This window comes from Musca autumnalis, unplaced genomic scaffold (assembly GCF_047663935.1).
Source record: "Musca autumnalis isolate F117 unplaced genomic scaffold, ASM4766393v1 scaffold_5, whole genome shotgun sequence".
Lineage (NCBI taxonomy): Eukaryota > Metazoa > Arthropoda > Insecta > Diptera > Muscidae > Musca > Musca autumnalis.
This window is the reverse complement of record NW_027412088.1, coordinates 48,294,212-48,315,780: the sequence shown is the minus strand read 5'-3', so window position 1 is coordinate 48,315,780 and position 21,569 is coordinate 48,294,212. Positions and strand designations below refer to the sequence as shown.

General features: G+C 33.9%; 1 protein-coding gene across 6 annotated transcripts in view; it reads left to right on the top strand.

Moving 5' to 3' along the window:
- The window catches only part of mim (missing-in-metastasis), a 396,419-nt gene that overhangs the window by 360,182 nt on the left and 14,668 nt on the right, over positions 1-21,569 (top strand). For 4 of the 6 annotated variants that reach the window (XM_073988098.1, XM_073988097.1, XM_073988096.1 and 1 more), the window contains 7 exons: positions 793-2,292; positions 2,608-2,850; positions 12,078-12,181; positions 12,457-12,792; positions 13,094-13,702; positions 17,817-18,165; positions 18,484-19,770. In XM_073988098.1, coding sequence (XP_073844199.1) covers positions 793-2,292; positions 2,608-2,850; positions 12,078-12,181; positions 12,457-12,792; positions 13,094-13,702; positions 17,817-18,165; positions 18,484-19,770 — 4,428 coding nt within the window. The remainder of the gene's footprint in view (positions 1-792; positions 2,293-2,607; positions 2,851-12,077; positions 12,182-12,456; positions 12,793-13,093; positions 13,703-17,816; positions 18,166-18,483; positions 19,771-21,569) is intronic. The other 2 variants (XM_073988101.1, XM_073988102.1) reach the window with 2 other exon arrangements.

Here is a 21,569-nt window from a genome sequence, read left to right as displayed (position 1 = left end):
ATAATTAATTATTTCTAAATTAAAATATATTTAATGCTTTTAGAACTCACGACAACAAATTTTGGACCGTGGTGAATTTCACAAGAAACTCACCACACCAAAATTTTTACAAAAATTCAACAAATATTTTATTATCTACAAATAAAACTATATTTTGGGTCGCATTCAAGAATTTTTTTCTAAAAAACTCAATTTATTTAGTAATTTCTTTGAAATAATCATTATCGACTATTGTAAAATTGTTCAAATATGATTTTTTTTCTATATTTTATATTTTATCACATCTCCAAACATTCCACCACCTTTCATAACTCCTTACTCACCATGAAAAAAACCTGCCCTCCCCTTCCCCCCTTTATTATGTTTTCTTATGTTTTGTTTGATTTGACTAAACGATTTTGTTTTATATTTTTCTTTCGTCTTTCTCTTCCCCCCGTACTCCCCTTACGTTTTATACCTCCCCTTTATGTTTTTGTTTGCTACAACTTCAACAACAACAAACCATCAATGTACAACAAAAAAAAAAAAAAACTACTGCAATCAACAACTTTTATGATTTATATAAACCTCCCGATATAAAACCATATACATATATCTACACCTTGTGTAAATATGGCACCAATTACTGCGAAACCTACAAACAACAATTATATATATTTATCACAAATTTGCACAAATCTCCTCCCTTCTAAATACTTACTCCTTCCATATACCATATACTCTACTACAACACAACAATCCCTATGCCATCGGTATAATGAAATGGTGGCATTCAAACAAAACCCTCTATAGACAAATGTTTCGAAGATTCTTTACAAGAGTTAAATAATTTAATTGGCGAATTAGATTCTTTTCAACGTGAAATAGATGCCAGCAAAGAGCAGCAAAAACAACAGCAACATCACCAGTCTGCTTCGTCGTCGCCCCAACAACATGCCAAGAATGTGAAGAATCTTTTTGATGGCCTGGATGCGTTCAATTGCAACGAAACCATGACAATAATAACTGATGATACCACCACCACCATAATCTGTGAATCACAACAACAACAAATACATCAACAAAGTGCCGATAAGGATTTTTGTACGGCCAGCAATCAAACGAATAGCAGCGGCTGTGGAACAGACATTTCGGATACCACCTCGGAGGATTGTAATGCCGATACACGTTCCCTGACCAGTCAAACTGGTGGTGTGGTGTTGAAAACAAATTTGAAAAGTTTATCTGGCGGTGCCTATAACAGCGATTCAGAATTGAGCCGTTGTTATGTCAGTGAGACCAGCTCCATAATGGGCGGTGCAGGTGATGGCTATGAAAATCCCACATTTGCCCATTTTGCAGTATCATCGACATCCGGTTCTCAGTGCTACGACGACAATCGTTCCGACACCATATCACTGCAACGTCATGGCATTTATGGTGACAATCTTAGTGATAGCGGCAGTAATGTGGTGGTAATCTATGATCATCAACCACCCATGACTCCAGACATAGATTATGCCAAACAAAATTCGGAAATTGTTATGCTGCGTACAAAACCCCAACAATATCCCTTGGGACAATATGATCAGCAAGAGATGAGGGAATTACAACAATTACCCACCAATTTGACGGAGTTGCCTTTATCGCCAACCGACTCACCCGATCATCATCAACATGTGGCCACAGTGCAACCGGCCAAACAGCGTCTCTCCTCCTTCCGGGCATCCAGTGAACAACTGCAGCTATTGAATAGCCCCTCCTCGACACCAACAACAAAAGGTATGCATACAAATTATAGTAATGGTAATAGTTGTGACAACAATGCAAGGAAACATTTGAGCCTTGGTGATAATCAGGTTGCAGCCCTGGTGGCAGCAACTGCACCAGTAGTAACAACTACAGTGACGACAGCCAACATTGGTAGTATTGCTGGTGAGGCCATAATACGTAAAAAATTACCACCAAAACCTCCTAGTTTATCAGTGTTTCAAGGTAATGACAATGGTCATAACAGCAACAGCAACGACAACAATAACATCAATAATCGACGTAGTTTAAAACTTGTAGCGCCACCAAGTGCGGTGAAATTAGATTTCAAAAGTGATTTAGAGGCTAAAATATTAAAACAAAAAGAAAAATTAAAGAAACAACAACAACAGCAGCAACAACAACAACAACAGGTTCAACACCAACAATCCAACACAACAACATCATCACCTCCACCACCACCATCAAAAAACCTGCAACAGCCAACAAATTGTGTGGGCAACATGAACAACAACAACAACAATCATCACCACAGTATTAATTGTAATTCCAATTGTCCCACAACTATAAAAACTAGCCCAAAATCATCCATGGAGTCAATGACATCCGCATCAACAGCATCATCATTATCATGTTCATCCTCTTCATCATCATCGTCAATGTATGCTAGCAGCAGTGGTCATAGAGAGCCCATGTCTAGTTCATCATCATCACCAACATCTTGTTCTGTAGCATCTCCAACAAATCATGCCCATCATCAACATCATCAAAATCATCTCCATTCACATCCTTCTCATTTGAATTCGAATACCTCAAATAGCTCTACTCACCACATTTATTCTAAATCGCCTTTAACAGCTTTGTCGTCGTCGAAAGCCTCGTCTGTACCACCACCAGCATCATCATCATCTAAAATATCTGCTCGTTCTTCGCCATCATTAAATGTTGTTACACCACCACTACCACCACCTCCTACACCAGCATCCCAACAACAGCAACATCCTGATAGTGTATCATCATCTTCTATGTTGTGTAATAATACCACCATCCCTGTTCCATCCAAGCCGAGCATTACGCCCAGACCAGCTTCATTATCGTCGGGTTTGTGTTTTTTTCATTAATTCTTGTTTTTGTGTTTTTGGGTTTTTTTCACCACGTTTTGGTTTTTTGTTTGTGCTGTTCCTTATTTTTGTTTACAACGGAATTATTATTAACCAAATTGTTGATTTAATTGTAATTGGTTTTTGGATTTTGTTCTTTATAATTCTCATTTAGTTTGAGGAATTTTTGTTACTTAACTCTTTTGGAGTTGTGCTTTATTTGGATTTGGGCCCCATAATTCTCATTTGTTTTTCTCAAGACAAAACAACATTTTCTTTACATTTTTGAAAGAGCTGATCTTTCCCTAACCTTCAACTGGTCTATAAATTATGGTGTTTGGCTTTCCTAATTAACCCTATTGTATCGTGTGTGCTCGTTTTCCCCTCCTCCCTCCCCCCTAACCCGGTGAAATGTCTTAATATACTAATTGTCCAATGTACTCTGTTACCTTCACCCCGTTTTTCCTACAATACCTTTTATATAACCAATATTTGTGCCTTTAAGTGTTTACATATCACATCAGCTTTTATCATCAATTACATTTTTACTCAATCAATTGAAATACATACATACAGACGACATCCATCTAAAACACATACACACATTCATTGTTGTTCCTCCCAGAGCTAAAATGAATATTAATTAATACATATTCAATACACTATATACACTATACATACACATTTGTATAATAATAATAAAATCAATAAATCACATACTATTCCATCCATACATACATACATGTGTGTGATGTGTGTGTATACGTCGTGTTGTCATGTATGTTGTAAATGATAACCAATCACATGTAATAAAAGTGAATAATTTAAAAACAAATATTGCAACGTATGCATATTAAAATAATCTCTCAACTTTAAACAAGCCTAATTTTCTACAGCCTTTATAATCTCTTCCTCAACAAAATAACATCATCACGAATATAATCAATAAATAATTGCAATAAATAAATTGATAAACATTAAAAGATTATGAGAAAATTCCTAACAAATGAAGTCATGGTTGTAAAATGTAATTCCAACTGTTCTAGAACAGCAGGAAAATATGCGAAATTATTTGCAAAAATAAAAAAATATTACACTTTTTAAATTTCCACCATAAAACTATTAAAAATTATTTATATTTATTAAAAATTATTATAATATAATTTAACATTTTTAAATAATTTATCATCTAAACAAAAAAGGAAACTTTTTTTTGAAATTTAAATAATTAGAATTTTTAATGAATTCAGTGTTTTTCTTCCAAATTTGTCAAATTTCAGACCAAAATTTAGAGATGCTTTTTTAAAATTCATTTCTATTTATTGTAAATAATTTTAACTAATTTTCTATCCACTTTTTGAGGTGTGGTGAATTTCAATAAAAACTCACCACAGTAAAAAATCATTGCGTTCGAAAGTGAAAATTACTAGAAACACGAAAAAGCTTAGTTTTACAAGATGCCTGTTTTTTAAGTTTTAAAATTTCAAATAAATTTAAAATAAAATAAGAATTAATAAGAAATTTTTTAAATTTTCAGACCAAAGTTTAGAGAATCGTTTTTAATATTAATTTCTATATTCCTAACAAATGAAGTCATGGTTGTAAAATGTAATTCTAACTGTTCTAGAACAGCAGGAAAATATGCGAAATTATTTGCAAAAATAAAAAAATATTACACTTTTTACGTTTCCACCATAAAGCTCAAAATTATACCAAATAACTGACAATAAAACTTTTGTAAATTAATTTCTATTAATTAAAAATTATTATAATATAAATTAACCTTTTTTTAAATAATTTATTATCTGAACAGAAAAGGAAACTTTTTTTGAAATTTAAATAATTAGTATTTTTTATGAATTCCGTGTTTTTCTTCCAAAATTGTCAAATTTCAGACCAAAATTTAGAGATCCTTTTTTAAAATTCATTTCTATTTATTGTAAATAATTTTAACTAATTTTCTATGCACTTTTTGAGGTGTGGTGAATTTCAATAAAAACTCACCACAGTAAGAAAATGATTGCTTTCGAAAGTGAAAATTACTAGAAACACGAAAAAACTTAAAGTTTTACAAGATGCCTGTTTTCTTTTTTTTTTTGAAGTTTTAAAATTTCAGAACAAAATTAAATTTAAAATAAATATGTATTAATAAGAAATTCATTAAATTTTCAGACCAAAGTTTGGAGAATCGTTTTTAATACTAATTTCTATATAATTTTAACTAATTTTCTATCCACTTGTTGAGGTGTGGTGAATTTCATTAAGAACTCACCACAGTAAAAAAAAATATTGCTTTCGAAAGTGAAAATTACTAGAAACACGAAAAACTTCAAGCTGTTTTTAAATTTCGGAACAAATTTAAATTTTACAACTTTCAAGAAAAAATATTGTTTTCGAAATTTATGTATTTATTTTTTTGTTTCTACAAAACTCTTCAAATTTAAGACCAAAATATATATAATCTCTTCTTTAATATTAATCTCTATTTATTGTAAATAATTTTAAGTATTTTTTTATCCGCCTTTTGAGGTGTGGTGAATTTCAATAAAAATTCACCACAATAAAAAATCATTGTTTTCGAAAATAAAAATTATTAGATAGATATAACCAAGAAATTCAATTTTTACGAGGCAACTGCGTTTTTTTGAAAGTTGTAAAATTTTCAAACAAACTCAAATTTTACAACTTCAAAAAAAAAAAATATCTTAAAAAATTAAATTCTTTCTAAATTTTACCAAATATTATAAAAAATAGTGGCTTAGATCAATTTCTAGTTTTTGCAAATCATTTGAACTTAACATTAGTCACCTCTTTAGGTGTGTTGAATAACAATAAAATTTATTGCTTTCTTAATTAATTAAAATATTGGGAAATATTTTTTTATGAATTTTACTTTCGAAATTTAAAATTAAGCAGGCAGAAGCTAAATCTAAATTTGAGACCACAAAATACAGAAATAAATTTCTATTCATTGTAAATACTTTGAATTCAAATTCAAACCACTTTTTGAAGATTGGTCAATTTCTATTCAAAATTAAAAATACGGAGAAATTAAATTTTTTTTATAAATTTTGAGTTTTTCTTCAAATTTGAGATCAAATTCTACACCATTTTCACATGTAATTCGAATAATTTCAGTTGTAATTTGATTATTTCATTTGAAATTCGAAACATTTATTCCACTTGTAATTTAAGAATTTCAATTGAATTTCGAATTATTTCATTTGTAATTTGAGAATTCCATTTGATATTCGAATTATTTCATTTATAATTTGAATTTTTTCATTTGTAATTCGAATTATTTCATTTGTAATTCGAACATTTCCATTTGCAATTTGAATTTTTCTATTTGTAAATCGAATTTTTTCATTTGGAATTTCAAATGAAGAAAATTCAAATTACAAATGGAACAATTCGAAATTCAATTAGAATTCTCAAATTACAAGTAAAATGTTTCGAATTACAACTGAAATTATTCGAATTACATTTGAAAATGTTTAGACCCCAAAATACGGAAATCAATTTATATTTATTGTAAATACTTTGAATTCAATTGTAAAACAATTTTTGAAGAGTGGGGAATTTCTATAAATCTCTATTTAAAATTAAAAATGCAGTGAAAAAAATTTTATAAATTTTGAGTTTTTCTGCAAATTTGGGATCAAAATATAGAGAAATCAATTTCTATTTATTGTATTATTTGAATTAAAAATATTAAGCGACATTTTGAAATGAGGCGAATTTCTATAAAAATTCACCACAGTAAAAAACTCATTTTCAAATTTAAAATTATTACTTTTGGTAGAACTCCAATTCGAGACCACAAAATACAGAAATCAATTTCCATTTTTGTAAATAAAAAAATCATTGGTTTCGAATTTAAAAAAAAAATAGAAATTCGGGAAAAAATTTTACCAAAGTGGTGAAAGATTATTTGCTTTCGAAATTTAAAATCATTATTATTTTCCTACAAATTCAAATTCTAGACCACAAAAGACAGAAATCAATTTATATTTATTGTTGGTGAATTTCCATAAATCACTGTTAGAAATGAAAAATGAGGAAAAATAATTTTTTTATGAATTTTGCGTTTTCCGCGAATTTGGGATCAAAATATAGAGAAATCAATTTCTATTGATTTATTGTTTATAATTTGAATTAAGAATATTAAGCGACGTTTTGAAATGTGGTTAATTCCATAAAAAATACCCCACAGCAAAAAAACTCATTTTTAAATTTAAAATTATTATTTTTGTTAGAACTCAATTTCGAGACCACAAAATATAGAAATCAATTTCCATTTTTGTTAATAAAAAAATCTTTGCTTTCGAATTTAAAAATAATTAGAAATACGGAAAATATTTTCACCACAGTGAAAAAAATTATTTCTCTCGAAATTTAAAATTATTATTATTTTCGTACAAATTGAAATCCTAGACCACAAAAGACGGAAATCAATTTATATTTATTGTAAACAGGTACTTTGAATTCAATTTTAAACCACTTTTTGAAGTGAATTTCTATAAGTGAATTTCTATAAATCTCTATTCGTAATTAAAACTACGGAGAACTTAAATTTTTTATGAAATTTGCGTTTTTTTTTTTTGCTTTTGAGATCATAAAATAGAGAAATAAATTTCTATTTATTGTTAATAATTTGAATTAAAAATATTATGCGACATTTTGAAATGAGGTGAATTCCTATAGAAATTCACCACAGTAAAAAAAACTCATTTTCAAATTTAAAATTATTAATTTTGGTACAACTCAAACTCAAGACCACAAAATGCAGAAATCAATTTCCATTTTTATAAATAAAAATCATTGCTTTTGAATTTAAAAATAATTAGAAATACGGAAAACTTTTTCACCAAAGTGAAAACCATATTTTGAAGAGTGGTGAATTTCTATAAATTCCATTTTTTTAAGAATTTTGCGTTTTTCTGCAAAATTTGAGATCAAAATATAGAGAAATAAATTTATATTTATTATAAATAATTCTTTTTAATACAATTTTAACAAACTTTTTGAGGTGTAAGGTATGCCTATAAAAATTCACCACAGTGAAAAAAATTGAAAATCCAAATGTAAAATTATTATTTTAGGTAGAACTCAAATTCGAGACCACAAAATACAGAAATCAATTTCTATTTATTGTAAATAATTTGAATTCAATTTTAAGCCACTTTATGAAGCGTGGTGTGAATTTCTTTAAAAATATAAAAAAAATCAATTTTTTACGAGTTTTAAAATTTCAAAACAAATTTAAAATGGAAATTCTTTCGTATTCAATTAATAATTTTTTCTGTGGGGAATTTTTGAAATCGACTTTTATTCATCGTGAATTATTGTAAGTTTATTTTTAGCCGATTTTTTTATTTTCTCCTTTAAACACACAAATCATAACAAAAATTAAATGTAAAATTATTATTTTAGGTAGAAGTCAAATTCGAGAACACAAAATACAGAAATCAATTTCTATTTGTTGTAAATAATTTGAATTCAATTTTAAGCCACTTTATGAAGTGTGGTGGTGAATTTCTTTAAAAATATAAAATTAGTACTTGTTGTGTATTTATTTCAGCTGAAGTCCATATTTTGTTGTTTCATAATTTGAAGAAACAAAATGTTTAACAGTGGGTAATGAAATTGATTACTACGAGCGGAGGCAGAGAAGACTATAGTTTCGGAAGCAGCCAAACTTCCTCATCAGTTCTCTTAACCGCTGACTCTGTATCGATAAACAGGTCAATAAGAGTGACCAGAAAATTAAACAGAACGAGAAATTTTCTGTATCCTCCTAAATCTGTTGACCGCACAATTGAGTCAGAATAATCAAAATCATATACCCACTACTGTTTTTTAATGCTGTCTTTGCATCGCAAAGAAGACAAGCATAAGTAGTGTTGTTTGCTGTAAGCAGAGATCACAACAAAATGTTGTTTTTGCTTTATGCGTAGTCAACAAGTAAGGCCGTGCTGATTGCCTGTTATTGTTGTTGGCTTTGTATTGTTGGACTGCAAAATAATACTTGTTGTGTATTTATTTCAGCTGAAGTCCATATTTTGTTGTTTCAAAATTTGAAGAAACAAAATGTTTAACAGTGGGTAATGAAATTGATTACTACGAGCGGAGGCAGAGAAGACTATAGTTTCGGAAGCAGCCAAACTTCCTCATCAGTTCTCTTAACCGCTGACTCTGTATCGATAAACAGGTCAATAAGAGTGACCAGAAAATTAAACAGAACGAGAAATTTTCTGTATCCTCCTAAATAAACAGTAGTGGGTATATGATTTTGATTATTCTGACTCAATTGTGCGGTCAACAGATTTAGGAGGATACAGAAAATTTCTCGTTCTGTTTAATTTTCTGGTCACTCTTATTGACCTGTTTATCGATACAGAGTCAGCGGTTAAGAGAACTGATGAGGAAGTTTGGCTGCTTCCGAAACTATAGTCTTCTCTGCCTCCGCTCGTAGTAATCAATTTCATTACCCACTGTTAAACATTTTGTTTCTTCAAATTTTGAAACAACAAAATATGGACTTCAGCTGAAATAAATACACAACAAGTATTATTTTGCAGTCCAACAATACAAAGCCAACAAAAATATAAAATTATTTAAATTTTTTACAAGTTTTAAAATTGTACAACAAATTCAAAATAGAACTTCTTTCGTATTTAATTAATAATTTTTACTGTGGTGAATTTTTAAAATCGACTTTTATTCATCGTGAATTATTGTAAGTTTATTTTTAGTCGATTTTTTTTTCATTTTCTCCTTTAAAACACAAATCATAACAAAAATTAATTGAAAATCGTTGGAACTTAATTAGGCAATTGGGGTGTATTGAATTTCCGGAAAAAACTCATCACAGTGGAAAAATACATACTTTCGAGATTTAAAATTATTGAAATTTTCTACTGAACTCAAATTCTGGACCACAAAACACAGAAAACAATTTCTATTTATTGTAAATCATTTTAATTTAATATTTAGATACTTTTTTAGGTGTGGTGAAATTCTATAAAAATTCACCACAGTGAAAAAGTCATTGCTTTTGAATGCAAAAATTATTAGAAATATAAAACAAATTCAATATTTTACCATGTGGCTGTTTTTTCGCAAAAACTCTTAGGATGAATGAGGATTATTTTCGCAGAGCACTTCGACCTTCTAAATCGCTTCCTTCAATGACCTTTTCGTCTTTTATTTTAAGAGCCGCTATAAAAGTACCACAAGATGGCATTTTTCAGCTTCAAAATGTTCTGCAAAAATGTCGCTCAGAAAATTTTAGGTACGGCTCTCATTGACAACTAATCCATTTTGTCGCGTTTTCGTGGTCGTTTTGCGCAAAAACAGGGTAAGTTCAGAAAAAGACTATATTTTGTTTTTTGTATATTCGTAACAGAACATACAAAACACGGTTTTTTCTGAGCAAACAGGGGAGAATTTCAAAAATGACTATAAAAACGCGACAAAATCGATTAGTTGTCAATGAGAGCCGAACCTAAAATTTGCTGAATGACATTTTTCCAGAACATTTCGAAGCTGAAAAACGTCATCTTGTGAACTTTTAAAATAAAGGACAAAACGGACATTGAAGGAAGCGAGTTAGAAGGTCGAAGTGCTCTACGAAAATAATCCTCATTCGATTCGATTGAAAAGCAACAGTGAACAAAGATATAACGCTAATTCCTGACGGCTTACGGGGTCTCTAGCAAAAACTTCATCACGTCATATTCAGTAAACAATTAAAATAAAATTGAAATGATTTGCAATGAATAAGAAAGTAGTTTTCAAATAATTTTCATATATAAATGTTTTTTTTTTTTTTTTGTAAACAAATAATCTTGTTTTAAATAAATTATTAGTTAGCCCATTGTATTCTATAAAAATTCACCACACCAGAAAATGTGGCTAAAAACCATATTTAAAATAATTTGCACTAAGTTTTAGTTGATTTTATAAAGAATTTTTAATTTTTGGTAAGAAATTTTACAAGTCTAGAGAAAAACACACGATTCATAAAAACATTTAAATTATTTTACATTTCTAAATATTTTAATTTCGAAAACTATGACTTTATACTGTTGTAGATTTTTTTACAAATTAACCACACTTCAAAAAAATTATATTCAAATAATTTAATATATATAATAATGTTTAAATATGCATCTATATTATTTTGTATAAAATTGTATTAGTATCTAGAAATTCATGTTGTTTATAATTTCAAGGCAAATATTTTTCAACTGGGGAGTACACTTATACATATATATTCACCACACCTCTAAAATTGGTTAAAAGTTAAAATCAAAATAGGCAGAATTAAATTTAATTCTCCATTATTATTGTTTTTTTTTTTTTTTTTTTTTTTTTTTTTGAGGAATTCCGTTTCTGGTCTATTTGCGTTCCAAAATTTGAAATTTAAAATCAAAATAGGCAGAATTAAATTTTAAAATTAATTCTCCATTATTATTGTTTTTTTTTTTTTTTTTTTTTTTTTTTGAGGAATTCCCTTTCTGGTCTATTTGCGTTCCAAACTTTGACATTTTATATACATAATTTATAATTCTAATTTTTTCTATAACTGTCAATTTTAAGAGCAATCATTATTTTAAAGATATAATATAAGAAAAATGTACTTTGTCTATTTTTTAGAATTTTTAAATTAATTTCCTAATCAATTAATAATATAAAAAAACCTGAGTTATTAGTATAACCTATTTAATTTAAACTCGCTTTTTTATGTCCTTTGTATTCCTGGTCAGGTTTAATTTCCAAAACAACTATTTTTTCACTCTGGTGAATTTCTATAAAAATTCACCACACCTTCAAAAGTGGATGAAAATGTAATTTAAATAATTTTTAATACATAGAAATAAATTAACAAGTTTTTCTGAAAATTGTTCAGAAAAATAATAAGAATCATAATTTTGCTTTAATAAAAAATAAATTTGCAGCAAATAATTACAAAAAATAGAATTTTTCAAATCTTTTAATGTTTATATTCAAATTGCCTACAATAAATAAATGTGTAATAAAACTCAACAATAACTATGAGAATGAAGTATTATGGTGTCTTGTCTAATATAATTGCATAACAATCAAAACTAACAGTCACTGCTGTTATTTACAACAATTTAATAAATCAAACTAATATTTATTTTTTTTAAAATTCACTATAAAACTGATATACTAATTCGTAATTTTATATTACACCAGGATCAACACGTATAGCCCGGCGTTCATCAGTAAATACTGCCAAACCACCACCGCCAATTAGACGCAGCTCATCAGTAACACCTAGTCCAAATACACCAACAACGGTAAGTTAATATTAAATAAAACCAATTTTTCATAAATCAGCAAATTGAATATATTAGAATACCAGGCCCCCGAATCGGTGAAATTAGAATTAAATAAATAAAACAAAATTCCAAACTTTTCCAAAACACATTTATCTACACAATAACTAACACCCAAGACACCTTTACACATAATTTATTTATTTATTTATTCGTTTTTTTTTTCTTTTGTTATATTTATTTTTTATTTTTAATTTAATATTTTTTTAATAAAAATAAAAACTCCACATTTATAGCCCACAAATACGAGTACCACAAACTTATTACATCAACAAGCACATTCGTTGAATACTTCTACCGAAAATCTACCACCACCACCGGCCTATCTGCTAGATGGACGCCCAACAATGACACCAAATAATCAACAACAACCACCACCTCCGGTGGGTATGCCCAATTCATCGTTAAAGGTATCGGATACGGTAAAAGCTTTATCAGCTGGTCTGAGACATCAGCCAGCATCACCCCAAACTCTTAGACGTCTGCAACAACAACAACAACAGCAGCAGCAACAACAAATGGTTACATCACCACCACCAGTATTGCCAAGTGCAACACCATCCATGTTACAGGTGAGGTGGTTATATAAGACAAGTATAACACAGCATATCATCACTTGGGATGGATCATGAGCTTTTCCATTAGTCAATCAATCCGGTGAAGCCTTATTATATAAACATTAGTTGGAGCTTTTTAAAAAAAAACTACATATCATTTCATTATTTATTTTACTTATTTCTATTTTTCATTTCTTTGTATTTCTTTCTTTCTTTTTATGGCTTTTGTTATCACCTATTTACATCACCAACACCACCATCATCTTCATCATTACACCCACACAAACACACCTCTATCCTACCTTATTACGCACAGAGTCCCATGAACCACTATCATCATGATCTCTATTCACCCATCCTAACAACACCTGCCTCACCCATAATCTTACCCATGCATGATGAGCCCGAGTATGATGCTTATTATAACACTTATGTTGAAGTACAATCATATGATGCTAGATCATCATCCAATGCCATAGATCCAAATACCCCAACTACTACTTCTACTGCCTCATTATTGCCCAATAATACAATTCCAAAAATTTATCAACAGCAACCGAGACAATATCACCATCAATATACCAAATCTTCTCCGGTGCTTTTATCGCCGGTATCGAGCAAAAAATCTCGTACACCCACACCCCCAACACCACCACCCTTAAATCGTTCTTTAATAGTAACAGATTTGGATGAAACACCACCACCTTTGCCACCACCCAATCCTAACCATCTACAACAACAACAACAGCAACACTATACCACCACCAATCACCACAACCACCACCTATCACAGCAACAACAATCCCCACTACAGTTACGCTATCAGCAGCAGACGCAAAATCAGCATTTGCAGCAACAGCAGCAGCATCAAAATTATTATGATAATAGTGGTGAAAACGTTTATGGTGGTTCAAAATCACCAACTGTAAGTGAAGCTGGCAATTTTGCGCACAATTTATTTTTTGCCATCATATTACAAAATGTTACATGTTTGTTCATGTCCGTAAAATTAACTCTGGAAACTAACAAATTCATACAAAATTGGCAACTAATATTTCATGTGTTCGTCATTTTTTATGTAATATTGTAATTTTTGAAGGTGTGGTGAATTTCATTTTGTACCCACCACACCTTGTTTTTCACTAAATTTCCAAGGCACAATTCGGCAAATATTTCATGGTATCAATGAACGTCTTTCAGACCAAATAATCTATGTAAAACGTTAGGGCCACCGATCTTTCTCCACAATAGGTCCGTTCCTCCGAATTGTAATGGTAGGCACACCCGCTTTGCACTATGGATACCCGGGTTCGATTAGAATTCAGCTATAAAAAATAGGTCACATATCAATGAGCTTATATGGCGCCAAGACTTTGGCATAATTAATGCCCGCATTGCACAGCCCCTTGAATACCTGTGTTCGATTCCCGAGCCAATGTTAGGTTAGCTTAAATGTGGCAAAAATAATAGAGTAGTGTATGCGGCATTTCCTGAGTATTTCAGCCATGTAAAACTTATCACCAAGTGGTGTCTTGAGACACGCCATTCGTATTCGGCTATAAACAGTAGGTCCCATTCGTCCTTCTGGGGACGAAATATTCATTTGCGTCACCAGATCTGATGATTTTGGCATAGGCGTTTGTCCCATGTGCAGCACTAAAAATAGATTTCCAACACCTTCTATCGTTTAATTTTTCCCATTTTGAATACCAAGCTTATCTATGTACTTCTTTGAACATTTAACTTCAGGCTGTCAAAAGATGGAGAGAATATTCCTTTGTTCGTTTGGCACGATACACCTAGAGTTGCGCCAAAGGAACTATATGGAACTATCTCGTTCACTTCGCAGTTCCAATGGCCCACCTTTTTTCTTTGAACAAACTGCGTATACTTACTATCACACGTTACATTTCATGATGTTACTCATACGCTTTGGAACTAGTACAAGGAACTAGGAACTAGATTACCCAACTCTAGATACACCCTATGTGTTCCATAACCTAAATTCGGATCTTTACATTTTCCTTTCTTTGAATACCACGCTTTTGGATATCGTTGGTTAGATGGGCTCAAAGACCATCTGTCCTTGAATGGATGGGCTCAAAGGCCATCTGTCCTTGGATGGATGGGTTCAAAGGCCATTTTTTATAGATGGGCTCAAAGGCCATCTATCTTTTGATAGATGGGCTCAAAGGCCATCTATCTTTTGATAGATGGGCTCAAAGGCCATCTATCTTTGGATAGATGGGCTCAAAGCCCGTTGGATAGATGGGCTCAAAGGCCATCTATCGTTGGATAGATGGGCTCAAAGGCCATCTATCGTTGGATAGATGGGCTCAAAGGCCATCTATCGTTGGATAGATAGGCTCAAAGGCCATCTATCCTTGGATAGATAGGCTCAAAGGCCATCTATCCTTGGATAGATAGGCTCAAAGGCCATCTATCCTTGGATAGATAGGCTCAAAGGCCATCTATCCTTGGATAGATAGGCTCAAAGGCCATCTATCTTTTGATCGGCTAGAAGCCATCTATCTTTGGGTAGATGAGCTCAAAAGCCATCTATCTTTGGATAGATGGGCTGAAAGGCCATCTATCTTTGGATAGATGGGCTCAAAGGCCATGTATCTTTGGATAGATGGGCTCAAAGGCCATCTGTCCTAAGATAGATGGGCTCAAAGGCCATCTATCCTAAGATAGATGGGCTCAAAGGCCATCTATCCTAAGATAGATGGGCTCAAAGGCCATCTATCCTAAGATAGATGGGCTCAAAGGCCATCTATCCTAAGATAGATGGGCTCAAAGGCCATCTATCCTAAGATAGATGGGCTCAAAGGCCATCTATCGTTGGATAGATGAGCTCAAAGGCCATCTATCGTTGGATAGATGGGCTCAAAGGCCATCTATCGTTGGATAGATGAGCTCAAAGGCCATCTATCGTTGGATAGATGGGCTCAAAGGCCATCTATCGTTGGATAGATTGGCTCAAAGGTCATCTATCGTTGGATAGATGGGCTCAAAGGCCATCTATCGTTGGATAGATTGGCTCAAAGGCCATCTATCGTTGGATAGATTGGCTCAAAGGCCATCTATCGTTGGATGGATGGGCTCAAAGGCCATCTATCGTTGGATAGATGGGCTCAAAGGTCATCTATCGTTGGATAGATGGGCTCAAAGGCCATCTATCGTTGGATAGATTGGCTCAAAGGTCATCTATCGTTGGATAGATGGGCTCAAAGGCCATCTATCGTTGGATAGATTGGCTCAAAGGCCATATATCGTTGGATAGATGAGCTCAAAGGCCATCTATCGTTGGATAGATGGGCTCAAAGGCCATCTATCGTTGGATAGATGAGCTCAAAGGCCATCTATCGTTGGATAGATGGGCTCAAAGGCCATCTATCGTTGGATAGATGAGCTCAAAGGCCATCTATCGTTGGATAGATGGGCTCAAAGGCCATCTATCGTTGGATAGATTGGCTCAAAGGTCATCTATCGTTGGATAGATGGGTTCAAAGGCCATCTATCGTTGGATAGATGGGCTCAAAGGCCATCTATCGTTGGATAGATTGGCTCAAAGGCCATCTATCGTTGGATAGATGGGCTCAAAGGCCATCTATCGTTGGATAGATGGGCTCAAAGGCCATCTATCGTTGGATAGATGGGCTCAAAGGCCATCTATCGTTGGATAGATGGGCTCAAAGGCCATCTATCGTTGGATAGATGGGCTCAAAGGCCATCTATCGTTGGATAGATGGGCTCAAAGGCCATCTATCGTTGGATAGATGGGCTCAAAGGCCATCTATCGTTGGATAGATGGGCTCAAAGGCCATCTATCGTTGGATAGATGGGCTCAAAGGCCATCTATCGTTGGATAGATGGGCTCAAAGGCCATCTATCGTTGGATAGATGGGCTCAAAGGCCATCTATCGTTGGATAGATGGGCTCAAAGACCATCTATTGTTGGATAGATGGGCTCAAAGGCCATCTATCGCTGGATAGATGGGCTCAAAGGCCATCTATCGCTGGATAGATGGGCTCAAAGGCCATCTATCGCTGGATAGATGGGCTCAAAGGCCATCTATCGCTGGATAGATGGGCTCAAAGGCCATCTATCGCTGGATAGATGGGCTCAAAGGCCATCTATCGTTGGATAGATGGGCTCAAAGGCCATCTATCGTTGGATAGATGGGCTCAAAGGCCATCTATCTTCAGATAGATGGGCTCAAAGGCCATCTATCGTTGGATATATAAGCTCAAAGACCATCTATCCTTGGATAGATGGGCTCAAAGGCTATCTATCGTTGCATAGATGGGCTCAAAGGCTATCTATCGTTGCATAGATAGATGCATAGATGGGCTCAAAGGCCATCTATCGTTGGATAGATGGGCTCAAAGACCATCTATCGTTGGATAGATGGGCTCAAAGGCCATGGTTTTTTACTTTTCATTTTTTCGTCAAAATCGCCTAGAACAATTAATTTTATTTACAATGCCCCATGTCTGTGTTTCGGCCAGCGGCTACCAAATCAGCATCAAACTTATGTTGCTACAGCAACAGAACAATTTATTATTATGGTCAGGTCACATATTTTTCCTTGCCACTGTTAAAATAGATCATCGGTCTGCCCGTTCTTGACTTCGGTCTCGTCATGGGCGAAGATAATACTGATATTGACGAATTTAGCATTAATCCAAGTAGACGCTAGTATTTCATATCCTGGTGTGAATCTGATGACGAGATGTTCTCAAATCCGTCCAACAACAAACCCTCAACCAAACCCCTGTTTTATTTTATACAGGTTACACGAGTATCAATACTGTGCGAGGCTACTTTAGGTACAGTTGTACTTTTTGCGTTACCTTTTATGACATGCAATAGAGAAAACACAAAAGTTTTGGAATGAATGTTTTGTGCTTGTTAAGCTGCTTCCTTCACACAATAACCAATTATAACAAAATATATTAATAGCTAAATGTAAACCATCCTCCCCTTCCAACGTGTTTTTTCTAATTTTATTTCTTTTTCTCATTTTTTTCAGTCATTTCGCACTTCATCACCCGGTGGCATATATGCACAACCGAAAATTCTAAACAATATGTCGAGTTTTCGCACCAACAGCCCTGGACCCAACAATGGCCATCAAGCATCAGCAACAACACAGTCGCATGTGCCAGCTCAACCAAAAACCAATCCAAATCTTATAGCTCAACTCAATGCACGCCTAAATAGTAAACAACAGACCACCTCAGGCAGCGCCAACGAGGCCATCTATGGAGTTTCGCAGGCCCAAACTAGAGATCGTTCTGAAGATATTTATATGCGCAATTATGGACAACAGCCGCAAATGTCGCCTCATGTATCACAACAGCAGCAGCAAACCTACGACGGTAAATTTATTGAAAATTCTAAATCAAAATTATATGGTAGTTTTAGCACTTCATCATCATCCAATCAATTGTCATCATCATCGTCATCAACAACCACAATTTCTCAAAAAACATTAGTACACCACCAGCAACATCAACAGACATCTGCATCATCAGTGTCCTCCTCTTCATCTTCTACTTCTCATACCACAACACATTTGACAGCTTCGGCTAGTTTTAATGCTTCACCACATTTTCCACTCTCCTCATCGACATCGTCGTTACTTTCAAAAGTATCGTCCTTTGCAAAAGAATCCAATTCGTCTTCTGGCATTTCAGTGAAGGCCAACAGTAAACACCACCACAGTAACTCTTCCCATAATTCTAATGTGTCTTCTGTAAATACTGTCAATTCTTCTTCTGCTTCTACATCCTCCTCAACTGCTTCTTCTCACTATCACCCACCTATCAATAATTCCTCAAAACAAAATGCAGCCGCTGAAACAAACACAAATGCCGCCAACAATCAAACATTGAATCAAAATCCATATAATTCTTCTCAATATTATGCGCCTAAACACATAACAGCTGCTGGTCATCATCATCCACCAACTGCCAATAATCATCATCAGCAGCAGCAGCAAACGCGGCAACAGCCCATGTCCCAGTCCCCTCAATTGCCAGTGCATCAGCAGACATCCCATTACCAAAGTGGTGGCCATCATCAGCAACAACCACAACATCAACAGCAGCAACAGCACTATACGTGTCCCCCGCCGCTTGAAGATCCCCCTCCACCACCAATACATAGTAACAATAATTCGGCTACTATGCCCAAACGTAGTAGCAATCACCATCATCATCAAAATCAGCAGCAGCAAATACATCCACCATCGAATTTGGCTTCATATGCTGCGGCTTCGTCTTCTGCCACATTGCCAAGAAATATGATGCAACAACAACAACGTTTACATCTGCAGCAGCAGCAACAACAAAGTCATTATGGTACTACCCAAGGAGCCCAACAGCAACAATATCACGCCCCAGCCGCCATATCCGGAGGCCATCAACAGGATCAACAGCGTCAGACACAGCAACAACAATATCAGGCGCCACAGAATATTAGTCAAAGACCACCAATGCCACTGCCACATCACTCCTCGTCCCAACAGCAGACTCAACAATATCAACAACCAACAGCCCCCAATTCTTCAGGTGGCGGCAATCGGCAAAGAACAATCTCAAGCTCTTCATTGGCATCAAATAAACAACAACTGCAACAGCAGCCGCCAATACCCTCACGCCATTCCAGTGTTCAACAGAAGATCTTTGTAGCCACCAATCCGTTTATACAAACCACAACCATACACTGCCAGTCGCCCAGTGGTGCATCATCCGTCCATTCTCAGCCGGCATCGCCAATATGCAACTCGCCCACACCCTCTTCCATAGCCAGCATATATGGTACCAGTGGTCGTCGCAGTAGTGGCACATCTGCCACTAGTGGTGGAGGAGGCGGAGGCAGCAGCGGTGGCCACTATGATTCTGGTAATGGCGGTGGATCAATATATTACAATCACCATCCTCATCATCAGCCCCAAACGACTTTTACCACAGCCAATACAAGTGAGATAACGCGTTTTGTTATGCCTGTGTTTTCGTTTTGAGTTGACGTTTGTTTCATTTGTCATTTGACTCTCTCAGTTCTGTTGATTCTTTTCTCTAAATGATATACATTTTTAATTTTCATTAGAAAAAAAAACTTATTTTGGAAGCAAGTTTCTCACAATAGTTGCGAGACATTTCCACATTTTTATTCTGCATGCTGTTTTTTTGTTTCCATGTTTCGTTTCTTTTTTATTGATTATTTTAAAGTGATTTTTAAGCTGCTGTTAAGGTGTCAAAGACAGGCAAAAAATAACAAGAAAGAAAAAATAGAAGACAAATTTCTATTGCCGCTGCATTTTGTACAGTACCTGTGTGAAAAAATCTATAACTGTAACTAAACCGAACTTCGCAAATCAATGCATTTCCTTTCATCTCCTTTCAATCTACTCATGGTAGTTTCTCTTTCATCATTCATGTCATTAGCACAATTTTTCTTAGGTGTTATTGTCTTATATACATTAAATTGTATTGCTTTTCAGTTTATTGCACTTCCCAAACTAAAACCGATTAGCAATAAAAGCTTTATGTTTTATCTATGGATTATTTTACTCCACTTCTATAATTTATGGGGGTGTGGTGAGTTTCTCGAGAAATTCATCACAGTATAAAAATTAGCAATATTTAAATAGAATGTGATTAGTTTGCATTTCAGATACTTTCGAAATCGCTTATAACGTCGGCCAAGGGACCGACGGAATTTGTCGCTATAACCGATATGTCGTTATAAGCGATAGGGCTATAAGGGGCCCCAGGGATTTAGGACTTTTGGATATCGTCTTTATAACCGATATGACGTTATAAACGACGACGTTATAAGCGATTTCGACTGTAGTTGTTTTTAGGAGTAATTTAGAAAAACTTTTTTGTGCCTCATCTCCGTCAATTATAGGAATGGAAGAAGTTTAAAGTTCTTACTTTTTATGCTACCAAGAAAGCCATTTTTATGCCCTCAACCTTTAGGCTAAGGAGGAGCGTATATGCACTTTGATACGATCAACAAGTAAGAAAGCACTAGGCGGATTTGCTGACAGAGACATATCCTCAGCCTGTATAATTCGAGACTTTAGTCCAGAGCTGCTCTTCTTTGCAAAGACAGTATACTCAGCGATCCCACTGAGTTGTCTTTGCATATGCCTTTCTCCCTCACGTACGCTATGCGTGAACAAAAACAAACAAAAAAACATAATTTAATTGTTGCTTTTTATACCCTCAGCATTTATGCTAACGAGGGTATATACACTTTCAAGTATGTTTGGACGAAATGTGTTTCAGACAATTTGGAGTTGATTTAGCAATGTCTGTCCGTCTGTCTGGCTGGCTGAAGCGCACGATAACTCTCGAACGGATGAACCGATTCGGTTCAAAGTTTGACTTTCGTAATATTTTGTCCAAACTTACTTTAAGTTCGAAGATGGGTTACCTCCCCCACAAAAGTTCAAAAATGTTCGGAAAATGTGTGCGTACGATAACTCTTGAAGGGAGTAACCGATTTGGTCCATACTTTGCACATCGTGAAATTTCTACTAGACTTAGATAATAGTTCCAATATGGACTCTATCAGTCCATTCCTTAGGGTACCTCCCACACAAAATTTCGGAAAAGTTCAGTTTAGGACCTGCTCTCGAATCGCTTTGATTTTTGTTGTAGCTACTTGTATTCACTGCCCCCCATACTACGGTACAAGTTTCATCGGGGGTAAGTCCATACTTCCTGAGAAAATAGCCTGAAAGATGCAAAAAAAATCCCTACGACACCGT